The 14,482-nt window shown below is 37.6% G+C and overlaps 1 protein-coding gene across 6 annotated transcripts in view; it reads left to right on the top strand.

Moving 5' to 3' along the window:
- The window catches only part of LOC127426601 (E3 ubiquitin-protein ligase TRIM62-like), a 77,595-nt gene continuing 63,113 nt past the window's right edge, over positions 1–14,482 (top strand). The window contains exons 1-3 of one of the 6 annotated variants that reach the window (XM_051673521.1): positions 7–159; positions 514–569; positions 1,695–2,133. In XM_051673521.1, the coding sequence (XP_051529481.1) occupies positions 1,726–2,133 (408 nt within the window). In that variant the 5' untranslated portion in view covers positions 7–159; positions 514–569; positions 1,695–1,725. Of the gene's footprint in view, positions 173–513; positions 570–1,588; positions 2,134–14,482 lie in introns of all 6 variants that reach the window. The other 5 variants (XM_051673517.1, XM_051673519.1, XM_051673520.1 and 2 more) reach the window with 5 other exon arrangements.

Here is a 14,482-nt window from a genome sequence, read left to right as displayed (position 1 = left end):
CTCGAGCATTGGGAGTGCGAGGAGCTGCGCGTGCGGTCCGTTGTCTCAGTGTCAAAGAATCTGAGGTGATTAAAAATGTCCAATTAAAACAACAACCTTCTATTCTAATTATGTGACAAGCGGATGTTTTCAGTCTGTAACGAGTCAGGACCGTTTACGGTAAGCGAATAAGGTGAAAATCTGTTTACACATTCAGCTAGCTGGCTAATTATTTAGCAGCTGGTTTTGATAAACATTAGGAAAATAATGTTGAAAAATGCAGAAAAGATGGTTTAAAGCTGTTGTTGTTGTGGCTGACACAAAGCAGTGCCAGTCATAACTTTTGTGCGATTGTCATGGTGCTTTCTGATTTTTATACCGATGATTCTGTTCAAAATAACCAATATTTCGAGACTAAGGACTTTTAAATATTCATGTAATATCATTTAGAATAATTTCAAGTTATTCAATTCTTATATATATATATATATATATATATATATATATTTTCTTCCTATAAATGGATCCGAATAGGTACCATTGAAATGGTGACTGAGTGACAGCCGATATTGTAAAACAACTAGTGTTGGGTAAGTTACTCTAAAAAGTAATTAATTACTAATTACATCTTCTACAGTGTAATTACATTACTGTACTAATTACTCTGTCTGAAAAGTAACTGCATTACATATTACTAATTACTTTCTAAAAGACTTCTCAACCTCGACCTTTTAATTCTTTCAAATAAATCATATAAAATACAATTTTCATGAACTGGCCAAAGAATTTAAGGGGGCAGCGTTAAATTAGAAAACATACATTTTAACATTAGACATTAAATTTCGATTTTAAATTCACTATTGTTTTATATAGAATTGTTCTAGAGTCTATACATTATTTAACACAATTACATCAGAAGTAACTGTAACTAAATTACTGAAAAATCTAGAGTAATCCCTTTAATTTTTTCAATGAAAAAGTAATTTAATTACAGTAATTAATTACTTAGTAATGCATTACACCCAACATTGAAAAAAACCTGGTTTATGTTTTTTGTTAGGGAGGGAATATATTTTTTTGAGTGAAAATGTAGTCTTTAAAGTGATAAATTGAAAGGGTCTCTTTGAACCCTGTGAAAATCTACGATTACATTTGGATTAAAATACGTTTTCTAGATTAATGTCTTTTAATTAAGGGGGAGATCAGAATTTCAGATTCTCTTGTAAGCTTTCAATCAATGGCTGTTTTCACTCTTATCTGTGTTTACTCAACAATGTATCATTCTCTAGTGCAAAGTCCATGTCTCTAATTCTTTATACAGTTAAACTGGTGAATATGGTGGGATACTTTCACTTTTTCTGCTCTGTTTAGTGAGAAATCTATATTAAAGGGATAGTTCACCCAAAAATGAAACTTCATGTGGCTAACACTCTGCCTAATGATTACTTTTGTGTTCCATGGAGAAAAGAAAGTCATACAGGTTTGGAACAGCAGGAGGGTGACTAAACAATGACAGATTTTTCATTTTGCATGAGGTATCTCTTTCAAATTTGAAATGCATTTTTCAGTGTGCTAACATATTTTCTCTGTTTATGGTCTTCTTTTCCAGAACACTTCCCGAATTAGTCAAAGGAAGCATTTTCAACCCTCACAAAGCACAGTTTTGATTGAAAAGCCCATTCCAAATCAGTGTTTGTGCATCATACTTTTTTCAGAGTGCATGATCCGACCCCTCCATAGATTCAAATGGCTTGCTGTCTGAAGGATGAGCTCTTGTGTTCCATTTGTCTGAGCATTTATCAAGACCCGGTCAGTTTCGGCTGCGAGCACTACTTCTGTCGTAAGTGTATCACTGAGCACTGGAGCAGGCAGGAGCATCACGGGATACGAGACTGCCCCGAGTGCAGGAGGACCTTCACGGATCCGCTGCTGTCCCCGAGCCTGAAGCTCTCCAACATCGTGGAGAGGTACGCCGCATTCCCTCTGGACGCCATCCTCAATGCCCAGAGAAACTTGTACCCTTGCAAGGACCATGAAAAGGTCAAGCTCTTCTGCCTAAGTGACAAGAGCTTGGTGTGCTTCTTCTGTGATGAACCCGCCTTACACGAACAGCACCAAGTTACCACCGTTGACGAGGCCTATGAGGAAATACAGGTATACTTTCTTTGTTTTTTGTTTTTATGGGTGACTGCTTATCCTAGGGGTTTCTATATATACAGCATGCCATGAAAGCTCTTATTTGCATTATAAAATCCCACAAAGTTTTGCTGTTTTCTAACAGGTTTTAACAAACAATTAAAATTAGCTGAAATAAACAAGATGCCATCTGTTGAGGAATTTGCATTTTTAGACTAAGTTGCAAATTATGTTAGGGTCCTTAGCAGAGATATTCTTGGGTTCAGTACAAGTTAAGCTAAATCAACAGCAATTGTGGCATAATATTGCAAAATATTGCAAAAAAATAAATAAATAAAAGATTATGGTAAGGCACAATGGAAGTGAATGGGGCCAATTTTTGTATTGTTTAAAGGCAGAAATGTGAAGCTTATAATTTTATAAAAGCACTTATATTAATTCTCCTGTTAAACTTGTGTATTATTTGAGCTGTTAAGTTGTTTAAAGCATTGTTAGAGTTTATGGCGTTACATCGTCAAAGTTGTACAATTGGATAAAACTTTACACAGAAAAGGTTAGTCAGAGATTTTTATCACATTAAAATCACGTTACCACGCATATCGTTTATGTCTTGTGGCTATACTTTTGAAACAGTGAGTATTTTAACGTTTACGTATTGGCCCCATTCACTTCCATTGTAAGTGCCTGACTGGAACCTCGATTTTTGCTTTTTTTTTTTTTTTTTTTTTTTTAAGAAAAGGAGGGGCAAGTCGAAGTTATTTTTTGTTGTAATCATCATTGTCACAAATACTGTCATCTGAGCTTAATTGGTATTGAAACCAGACTATTCTTTTAAGAGTTTGGCAGTAAATATATTTATTACTATGTAAACTGAAGGTGACTTCAAAATGTTAAAATGTGAATTATGCATAATCCGTCATCATTGGGAGGGTTTCTGATTAACAAAAAACAAGGTGTGTATTTTGTGCCCAAGCCCACATAACCTCACGAATCCTGTCCAGAAAATGTCCTGCTCCTATTTTACTTGTTTTATCAAGAATAAAAAAATGTAAATAATGTTTTGCATTTAGAAAATTACATCTAATTTTTGGGCCATTACGGTTTTGTACATTGTGACATTATTTTCATGACAATTACGCTAATTTTCCACCTCAGTTCTCATTACTGCAATGCAAAAAAAAAAAAAAAAAAAAAGATTATTTAAATTTTACAGTATTTAAACATAATAGTACTACTCACTTGATCAGGGCTTCAGACTAAAAAAAATGACTAAGGAGCCACTGGTTCCTAAACTGAAACATTTAGGAGCCAAATGGCTATTTTAGTTGCCACATCACAGAATTGCTTGATTTAGATTGCTGGTCAGAAACAAGATAGAAAGCTGAAGAAAAGACAACTGATAGCTCTCTATTCGGGTGTGTAATATATATGCTCAAATTTACATTCTCTTTTGTCGCATAGGTTTTCACACCCCTTTTATAATTTATACAAATATAAGAGATAAAATATCTTTTTTTTTATTTTTTATTAAGTACTGCCCTTTAGAATCTACATAACAGGTATTTACATAAAGTATAATATGCATATAGTACTGTGTTTGCCTTCTTGAGCATCAACGAATATTTGTACTTTGCACCTTATGTAATAGTTGTGTATGAGTCCCTCAGTGGTCCTAAGTATCAAAAGCTGGATCTCATAACGCCAAAAAAATAAAAATAAATAAATATATAATATATAATTTTTGTATCCATCCATCCTATTGTAAGTGTGTTAACCGATCTAAGCACTTATATTTGTAAATCGTCGTCTTGGAATGAGTCTCAAAAGTTATTAAAGTGTAAAAAAAACTGTAACATATTTTCGATACAGAGTGCATTGGCTTGGCATTTATTTGCGTATTAAATTACAGATATAAATTACCAGTGTGAGTAATGTATTATGAGCTTACAAAACAGTGTATAATGTATTTGTGCATTCTGTTACGAGCAATTGTGAGAATCTTTGATGCTGTTAACTGCATTATTAAAATAAAGCAGAGTGACTGGATGAGTTCACACCCCCTTCTCCCCTCACTCTGCTGCTGATCATGCCCACTTTGAGTGCATCTTTTAAAAATGTGGTGAGAGCTCAACTGTGCTGAAACTGGGGGTGTTGTGACCCTTTAAGTAACGTCCATGAATCTCATAAAACATTTCCTGAAGGAAATAGATTTTAACTCTTATCTCATTTTTGGTTGGAAATGCAAGTTAAAGGCATTTTTGCCCTTGTTTCCTAATAATTTTGGTCTGACTTTCATTCTAAAGACATTTTAGAAATGCCTATCCAGTGTGGTCATTTTGAAAAGAAAAGTAAGTGCTCAAAAGTACTTGAAAGTCGCATGTCAGTGAGTTAAGATTCTAAATGTGCTTTCATATAGAGAGTTTGAATAGGCGCCAGTGAAATTTGTAAAACTTTGTTTATCTAGACAGCTGTTAATGCAGGTAGCAAATGGATGTTTTTTATTTTTTTACTTTGTGACCTATTGCTTTTTATTTAGGGTTTTTTTGATTAAATCTATCATTCAAGAGTAGTGGTCGACTGATATATCGGCAAGGCTGATAAATCGGCCTATATTCTGACTTTTTAATTATCAGCATCGGCCGATAAATTTTCCCCTTTGGCCAATTTGTTTCTTAAAGGAGACCTATTATGCCCCTTTTTACAAGATGTAATATAAGTGTCAGGTGTCCCCAGAATGTGACTATGAAGTTTCAGCTCAAATTACCCCACGGATCATTTATTATACCATGTTGTAAATGCCTCTTTTTGGCTGGAATCAAAAACACGCTGTTTTCGTGTGTCTCTTTAAATGCAAATGAGCTGCTGCTCCCTGCCCCCTTTCCAGAAGAGGAAACACAGCTCGTGCTTCCGGTACTATAGCAACAACAAATCAGAACCAATATGACTGACACCGTAAATACCGGAGTTCAGCCATATATGTATGAACCAGAGTCGGACACTGATGGAGAGACTCCGGCAGAAGTCGCAACGTAAACGATGCAAAACATAGGTATTTTGAGTTTGTGATAGTGCTTCTTATGTAGAAAATCACTTCCTGCCCTCCATCTGCATTTCACACCACAGCAACGCAGTGACATGATGTCATTTGCAAACAAGCTATAACGACATAACTCTGGTCTCCGTGAATACAATCAGAGACAATGGTAACTTCAGCTGCATTAGCCGTGGAATCAGCTAACAAGCACATTTGGAAAGGCGATTTGCAAACATTCACAAAATATAAAGTGCGACACTTACATCTTCAGGATATAAAGCTGGAACACAAACAGATGGTACTGATCCATGCTTGACAGTCAATTTTTTTTGTTGAAAATCCCATCCTGCTTTATATTGACCCTCATTCACAAAGAAGTCCAGTGTAAAATGATTTGCACAAACATACACGAATTTTGGTATGTTTTGGGGCACATTTGCTTCAAAAACGAAACTTGTCCACTGTGTCTTCAGTGGCTCTGATGCTGAGGACATGTGAGGCATCTATTTCTCAAACTAGAGACTCTGATGTACTTATCCTCTTGTTTAGTTGTACATCTGATCTTCCACATCTCTTTCTGTCCTTGTTAGAGCCAGTTGTCCTTTGTCTTTGAAGACTGTAGTGTACACATTTGTATGAAATCTTCAGTTTTTTGGCAATTTCAAGCATTGTATAGCCTTCATTCCTCAAAATAATGATTGACTGATGAGTTTCTAGAGAAAGCTGTTTCTTTTTTGCCATTTTTGACCTAATATTGACCTTAAGACATGCCAGTCTATTGCATACAGTGGCAACTCAAAAACAAACACAAAGACAATGTTAAGCTTCATTTAACGAACCAAATAGCTTTCAACTATGTTTGATATAATGGCAAGTGATTTTTCTAGTACCAAATTAGCAATTTAGCATGATTACTCAAGGGTAAGGTATCAAATAGTGATGGTGCTGATTTTTACCTCAGTAATGTCCTTACTATAATTGTGATCAGTTGAATGCCACTTTGGTGAATTAAAGTACCAATTTCCAAAACAGCTAAATCTGTACATTATTCCAAACTTTTGGCCGCCAGTGAATACTGTCTACTAATATGCACATATCTCGTTTAAACAGATGTAATAAACCAACCTCACATAACTTGAGCAGATCCAGCATCCTGTGAAGTGCTCATTTATTTACCTCTAAAGCATGTATTCTAAAAGTCTCTCCTCAGCAGTTCCCTGTCACTTTTAACTTTCTTTTCTAATGATAAAAGGCAAATATCAATAAAGCTTCTATTATATACCATTTGCAAATATGCAGATATCTTGTTTAAACAGATGTAATTCACGAACCTCATGAAAATCCAGTGTTTTCTTCCCGTCGAACGCTCATCTAATATCTTCCTCTGAAGCGCATATTCTATCAGCTAGAATCAAAACTTCAGGATCAAAAGTTCCTCTTCACAAATCATGAAGACAATCCAAGCAGTCGATCCAGGCTGTTTAAACTTACAGGAGATTGCTGCTCGCGCTGGATTCGCACGAGTGTGTGAGTGCAACCAAAGGCTTTCTAGCAAGTCAGTCCACTGGTGGCCATTTTTGGAACACTCTCGGGAGGCTATTTCCATTCATAACAGTGCAGCTCGTATCTACTTGAATGGGGAAAGACTGGAATCTCCAAAACAGTGTGTCAAGATTATGATCAAAGAACATATTTCAAATTACCATTCAAATCTGACAACACTGGTATCATAAATGGTGCTTTACCTCAGTTTACGAAAAAAAAATTCAATTTTCCCAGCTTTTATAGCTAATGCGCATGCGCGTTCTCAAGTTGATTGACAGGCGATGTCTGTATCTAAAAGGTGATTGCCACTTTAACTTGTAAGGCGGGACTTCCTATCTACATCCGTTGGCTGCAGCTGGACGTTCTAATTTGTCCCTATTCATTTAATAGAAGAGGCCCGTGTCTGCTAAATAGACTCTGGTGCGACTTCAAGGTAAAAGCACTTAACGTGTGCTATGAGTAAATATCTTAATCTCTATGTACTGTATGTACAATTGGTTTGATTCTGTATTTTTTAGAAAATGCGATTGCTAACGTGGACATGCCATCCATGGTTGCTGGACTACTATGTGTACTGTTATTTCCTTCCTAATATATTAACAATTTCTTAATGTGCAAATAAATGATTCAGATTTGATGACTAATCAGAAATCAGAAGAAACTGCTATCTACCATTTAAAATACAATATAATTTTTTCTTTTCTTTTTTACAAAGTTAAAGTTTTGTTTGAAATTGAGTAAATATAGTGCTAAATAAGAGTGTATTATTAATTTTTAGCAATTTTATGTTTATGTTATTTACTATATTAAATTGTGTGATCTATCGGCTTATCGGCCACCCTGCCCTCTAGATATCGGCATCGGCCATTAAAAAACCCATATCGGTCGACCACTGTTCAAGAGCTCTCGAAGCTGAATGAGGATTTCTTTGAATGTTAACTATTTTTCTCGATGCAGGCCTCTTTCTGTGGTTCTCATTATTTACCATACTTCCTGGTCTTTAAAACCAACCGTTGTCTGCATGTTGACATTGTTCTCAAAAGTACCTGGCACTTGAAAGCTGACAGCTATAGACTGTATGATTTTCCCAAATGTTTTCTGTGAGGTCTTCTGTAGTGTGCACACAAGCTTGCCTGTTGATATTTGTTAATGGCGTATGTTTTTTCCCCTAAAAAATTAGTTTAGTTTATACTTCTAATTTAATTGTCGCTTTTAATCTAGGCTTGTACAAAGCTGGGTGTTTCTTGTACTCAGTGCGTTTTGTGGTGTAACAAAGTCAGTATTACACAAGAATCATAAGACATGCCCCTTTTTAAGGATGTCTTCTCATTGTGTACCCTTATTCATGTTCCCAGCTATATATGAAATAAAACAGAATTAACCTTGAGATGTAGAGCAAAGCATGTAACAAGGCTACTGACAACAATCAGGCTACTTTTAATTGTTTTAGAGTAAGATTAGGCAGTCAGACCAGCTTAATTTGATGTAGCCATTTGTTTTCTCAGATAAAGCTAATTTTTTTAATTTTTCTTTAGTTTCTGTATTACTGTATGGTTATTTTATTGAAATACAAAGCCAATTGCATAGCTGTTGCCTAACATAGTCTACAGAGACCTGCTCTTTATCTTAACAGACTCTGAAGTTCGACATATTGGCCGATCAACACCTCCACCTAAGGTCTGATAACAAACATCAGAGGTGGTAAATAGTGACGGCTGTGTCTTGTGCACCATAATCTTATCTGTAGGACTGTTCTGTTGTCTAGAAGTGAGAAAATGCTTGAAGCAGATAGAAAGTAAGGAGTGACATTGGTCCAACCAAGTACAAGTAGTATGTATGAACTGACTCTTTGCTAAGCCTTGCCTAAAAAAAAAAGGTTACCTGCAAATCCAACTGTTGTCATCAAACTTGTTATTAGACAAATTTTTTCTCTCTTCAAATGTAAGCGTAATGTACACCTAAAAGTGTGTAATCTTGTTGGGGAATTAATTGGAGCAACATGCTGCAGTCGTCAAACAATTAGCAGCATCTCTTCAGAGACCCTCTACAGAGGCAGATTTATGGATCGCCTTATTCCATTCCACGTCCTCTGAGACGCACAAATTGAGGGACGCACTTCAAATGAATCAAAGGTACACACTGAAAGCCTCCATCATGAACAAATACTCCCCATTTGAAACTGTGCACTCACTAACAACAAGTGTGTAGTTTATACACAATTTACTTAATAACAACAGAGAGAAAATTGTCAGGGAATTCCTTGGTAGCTCTTGGGTGCTAATGAAACTATTTATCATCATAAAAACTCTTTTGGATAAATGAGGTAATGCGTTGGAGTCTCGATCTTTGAGCACTGTTGTGGTTTCATAAGATGTGGAATAACATGGAAATCAATAAAGCACTCATAAGGTTTATTCAATAAGTGCTAACATAAGAAAACATTCGCTGTGGTTTCTTTCACTACTAGAAAAATTCTTCAGTTATGCCTACTTAACAGCTCAACCTGGACCTGGTCTCAGAATCACGTTACTATACCTACATACAAGTACTTACTATACCTAAGTACTAAACTACGCTAAACTTGACATAGCGACTTGATGTGACGCAACCAAAGTGAGACGCTTCAAAAGCGTCCATCTGACGCAGGTTCATTGATGCACCCTTAGACAAGCCCTCAGTATAACTCTCAGACAGATTGACAAATTAAATTGCAAAATGGATTGCTGTGAACTGTAGGCCAATGATTGGCTTATGTTCTATAATATGCAAATAAACAATACATTGTATTCTAAAGCCGCTATTTGCATTGTCTTATCAATGCTGAACTTCTCTGCCACAATAATGTAATGCATTCTCTTGGTGGCGTAGTGACTCACCTCAATCCGGTTGGTGGTGGACGAATCTCAGTTGCTTCCACGTCTGAGACCGTCATCTGCGCATCTTATCACGTGGCTTGTTGACCGCATTACCACGGAGACATAGCGTGTGTGGAGGCTTCACCCTATTCTCTATGGCACCCACGCACAACTCACCACGTGCCCCACCGAGAGCGAGAACCACATTATAGCGATTACGAGGAGGTTACCCTATGTGACTCTACCCTCCCTATCAACCAAGCGAATTGGTTGCTTAGGAGACCTGGCTGGAGTCACTCAGCATGCCCTGGATTTGAACTCGTGACTCCAGGGGTGGTAGTCAGCGTCTTTACTCGCTGAGCTACCCAGGCCCCCATAATGTAATGCATTTTAATTATCAAATTTTTTTATATTAATATATATCAGTTGAAGTCAGAAGTTTACATACACCTTAGCCAAGTACATTTAAACTCAGTTTTTCACAATTCCTGACATTTAATCATAGAAAACATTCCCTGTCTTAGGTCAGTTAGGATCACTACTTTATTTTAAGAAAGTGAAATGTCAGAATAATAGTAGAGAGAATGATTTATTTCAGCTTTTATTCCTTTCATCACATTCCCAGTGGGTCAGAAGTTTACATGCATTTTGTTATTATTTGGTAGCATTGCCTATAAATTGTTTAACTTGGGTCAAACGTTTTTATGTAGCCTTCCACAAGCTTCTCACAATCAGACAGAACTGGTGTAACTGAGCCAGTTTTGTAGGCCTCCTTGCTCACATGCTTCTGCCCACAAATTTTCTATTGGATTGAGATCAGGGCTTTGTGATGGCCACTCCAATACCGTGACTTTGTTGTCCTTAAGCCATTTTGCCACAACTTTGGAGGTATGCTTGGGGTCATTGTCCATTTGAAAGACCCATTTGCGACCAAGCTTTAACTTCCTGGCTGATGTCTTGAGATGTTACTTCAATATATCCACATAATTTTCCTCCCTCCTGCAGCAAAGCACCCCCACAACATGATGCTGTCACCCCCATGCTTCACAGTTGGGATGGTGTTCTTCGGCTTGTAAGCCTCACCCTTTTTTCTCCAAACATAATGATGGTTGTGGCCAAACAGTTAAATTTTTGTTTCATTAGACCAGAGGACATTTCTCCAAAAAGTAAGATATTTGTCCCCATGTGCACTTGCAAACTGTAGTCTGGCTTTTTTATGGCGGTTTTGGAGCAGTGGCTTCTTCCTTGCTGAGCAGCCTTTCAGGTTATGTCGATATAGGACACGTTTTACTGTGGATATAGATACTTGTCTACCTGTTTCCTCCAGCATCTTCACAAGATCCTCTGCTGTTGTTCTGGGATTGATTTGCACTTTTTGCACCAAAGTACGTTTATCTCTAGGAGACAGAATGCGTCTCCTTCCTGAGCAGTATGATGGCTGCGTGGCTCCATGGTGTTTATACATGCATACTATTGTTTGTACAGATGAACGAGGTACCTTCAGGCATTTGGAAATTGCTCCCAAGGATGAACCAGACTTGTGGAGGTCCACAATTTTTATTTTTATTTATTTATTTATTTTTTATGTCTTGGCTGGTTTCTTTATTTTCCCATGATGTCAAGCAAAGAGGTACTGCGTTTGAAGCTAGGCCTTAAAATACATCCACGGGTACACCTCCAATTCAGTACAGCTCCTATCAGAAGCTAATTGTCTAAAGGCTTGACATCATTTTCTGTAATTTTCCAAGCTGCTTAAAGGCAAAGTTAAATTCTGACCCACTGGAATTGTGATATAGTGAATTAAAAGTGAAACAATCTGTCTGTAAACAATTGTTGGAAAAATTACTCATGTCATGGACAAAGTAGATGTCCTAAACGACTTGCCAAAACTATAGTTTGCTAATATTAAATCTGTGGAGTGGTTAAAAAAATTTGTTTTAATGACTTAAGTCAACCTAAGTGTATGTTAGGTACAAATATATTATTTGTAATTATTTAAATATAACTATTTATATAATTATTTCATCATTATATATTGAATTATTGTTATTTGAGGGGCTTTCTCATGAAATATTTATACAGTGAAATAGATTCATTCAGAATATATTCAGACCCCTTAATTTTTTTTTTTTTTCACATTTTGTTCTGTTGCAGTCTAATGCTAAAATGCTTTAAATGTTTGTTTTTTTTTTTCACATCAGTCTACACTCCATACCCCATAATAACCAGATATTTGATAACTCACAAATGTATTAAAAAGAAAAAACTGAAATATCACACTGACATAAGTATTCAGACCCTTAACTCAGTACTTAGTTGAAGCACCTTTGGCAGCGATTACAGCCTCAAGTCTTTTTGGGTATGATGCGACCAAGTTTGCACACCTGGATTTGGGTATTTTCTGCCATTCTTTTCTGCAGATCCTCTCAAGCTCTGTCAGGTTGGATGGGGACTGTCGGTGGACAGTCATTTTCAGGTCTCTCTAGAGATGTTTGATTGGGTTCAAGTCCAGGCTCTGGCGTGGCCACTCAAGGACATTCACAGAGTTGTTACTAAGCCACTCTTGCGTTGTCTTGGCTGTGTGCATAGGGTCATTGTCCGGTTGGAATGTGAACCTTTGGCCCAGTCTGAGGTCCTGAGCACTCTGGACCAGGTTTTCATTAAGGATATCTCTGTATTTTACTGTGTTCAGCTTTCCTTCAACCCTGACCAATCCCCCAGTCCCTGCTGCTGAAAAACACCCCACAGCATGATGCTACCACCTCCATGCTTCACCGTTGAGATGGTATTGCGCAGGTGATGAGCAGTGCCTGGTTTCCTCCAGACATGACGCTTGGAATTGAGGCCAAACAGTTCAATCTTCTTTTCATCAGACCAGAGAATCTTGTTTCTCACAGTCTAAGAGGTGCTTTTTTGCTTGCACTTAGGAGAGGCTTCCGTCTGGCCACTCTGCCATAAAGCCCAGATCGGTGGAGTGTTGCAGTGATGGTTGTCCTTTTGCAAGTTTCTCCCATCTCAACAGATGATCTCTGGAGCTCAACCAGAGTGACCTTTGGGTTCTTAGTCTACTCTCTTACCAAGGCCTTTCTCCCCGATTGCTCAGTTTGGTTGGGTGGCCAGCTCTAGGAAGAGTCCTGGTTGTTCCAGACATCTTCCATTTAAGAATTATGGAGGCCACTGTGCTCTTGGAAACCTTCAATGCAGCCGAAAGTTTTTTGTAGCCTTCCCCAGATCTGTGCCTTGACACAATCCTGTCTCTGAGCTATGCAGGCAGTTCCTTTGACCTCATGGCTTAGATTTTGCTCTGAAATGCATTTTCAGCTGTGAGATCTGTAAGACAGGTGTGTGCCTTTCCAAATCATGTCCAATCAATTGAATTTGCCACAGGTGGACTCCAATGAAAGTGAACCAGTCTGGCCATTCTCTGTTGACCTCTCTCATCAACAAGGCTGGATGTTTTTTGTTTTTGGCACCATTCTGAGTAAATTCTAGAGACTGTTGTGCGTAAAAATTCAAGTTGATCAGCAGTTACAGAAATACTCAAACCAACCTGCCTTGCACCAACAATCATCCATGCAATTATCTAATCAGCCAATCGTGTGGCAGCATTGCAGTGCATAAAATCATTCAGATAAGGGTCAGGAGCTTCAGTTAATGTTCACATCAACCATCAGAATTGGGAAAAAATGTGATCTCAGTGATTTGGAGCATGGCATGATCGTTGGTGCCAGATGGGCTGGTTTGAGTATTTCTGGAACTGCTGATCTCCTGGGATTTTCACGCACAACAGTCGCTAGAATTCACTCAGAATGGTGCAAAAAAGAAAAAAACATCCCGTGAATGGCAGGTCTGCGAACGGAAACGCCTGTTGATGAGAGAGGTCAACGGAGAATGGCCAGACTGGTTCGAGCTGACAGAAAGGCTACTGTAACTCAGATATCCACTCTGTAAATTGTAGTGAGCAGAATAGCATCTCAGAATGCACAGCACATCAGACTTTGTGGCGGATGGTCTACAACAGCAGAAGACCATGTCAGGCTTTTTGTTAGGACCAGAGTTGTTGGTTTCAAATGACCTGAGTTGAATTGCCTTAGCCTTGCAAAGCTATTAATGCTAACTATTGCTGTAAACTGTTTAATATGGTCTTTATTTTTATTTTGTAGAGTAACATTTGTATCAGTAGGACATTTTTGGTTTGTTAAGGAATTTTTGTTTGAGCTTCCATGAAAATGTATTAAGTTTTAAGCTGATGTAGCTTTTTTTGTTTACGGTCTGGTTTGTCCAGCTTTCAGATGTATCTCTGTTTATAAAGAATACTAGTTTCAATAAACTAATAAATTAACTAGATATATGATTTAAAAATCATGACCATACACAAGCAGGACTGATTTTAAACTCCATTAACAAATGGCTTAATGAGTAGAAAATAATTACTGTACTTAGACTCCATGTGCTTGGAGATCATTTTTGACTTAAAGTGCCAATCTCAGACACGCTTAATAGATGACGACTGATGTCAGAACTAATAGGGACTGCTCTCTACCTTCTTTTTTTTCTTTCTCAATCTTGATTTTTCTTTGCTCTCACACTTGTTACCTTGGTTGTGTCTCTTGTCTCTTTTGCTCATTCTTTTTTCCTCACACTTCATCCGTCTCTCTCTTAGTCTAGCAGGTTTTTCACTCTTCTCTTCTCATCCCCATCTCTCCTGTTGTAATGACACCTTTAGAGGCCAGACACCTCTGGTTCAGTGGAGATTGAGTGGAGGCTGAGGGAAATGGGCTGCTGGGAGAAGAAATAAAAATTCTGTGCAGGTGTTCCATCAGCACAGCAGGACCTAGACTGATATGGAGCAGTGATTTAAGAGGAATGACAGCGGAGCTTAACTGTTTCTCATTTTACGTGATACAATTTTGCATTGACGCACAAGGCTGCT

The sequence above is a fragment of the Myxocyprinus asiaticus genome, chromosome 35 (assembly GCF_019703515.2).
Source record: "Myxocyprinus asiaticus isolate MX2 ecotype Aquarium Trade chromosome 35, UBuf_Myxa_2, whole genome shotgun sequence".
NCBI lineage: Eukaryota > Metazoa > Chordata > Actinopteri > Cypriniformes > Catostomidae > Myxocyprinus > Myxocyprinus asiaticus.
Note: the sequence above shows the minus strand (reverse complement) of the source record. Positions and strands in the feature narration are given on the sequence as shown.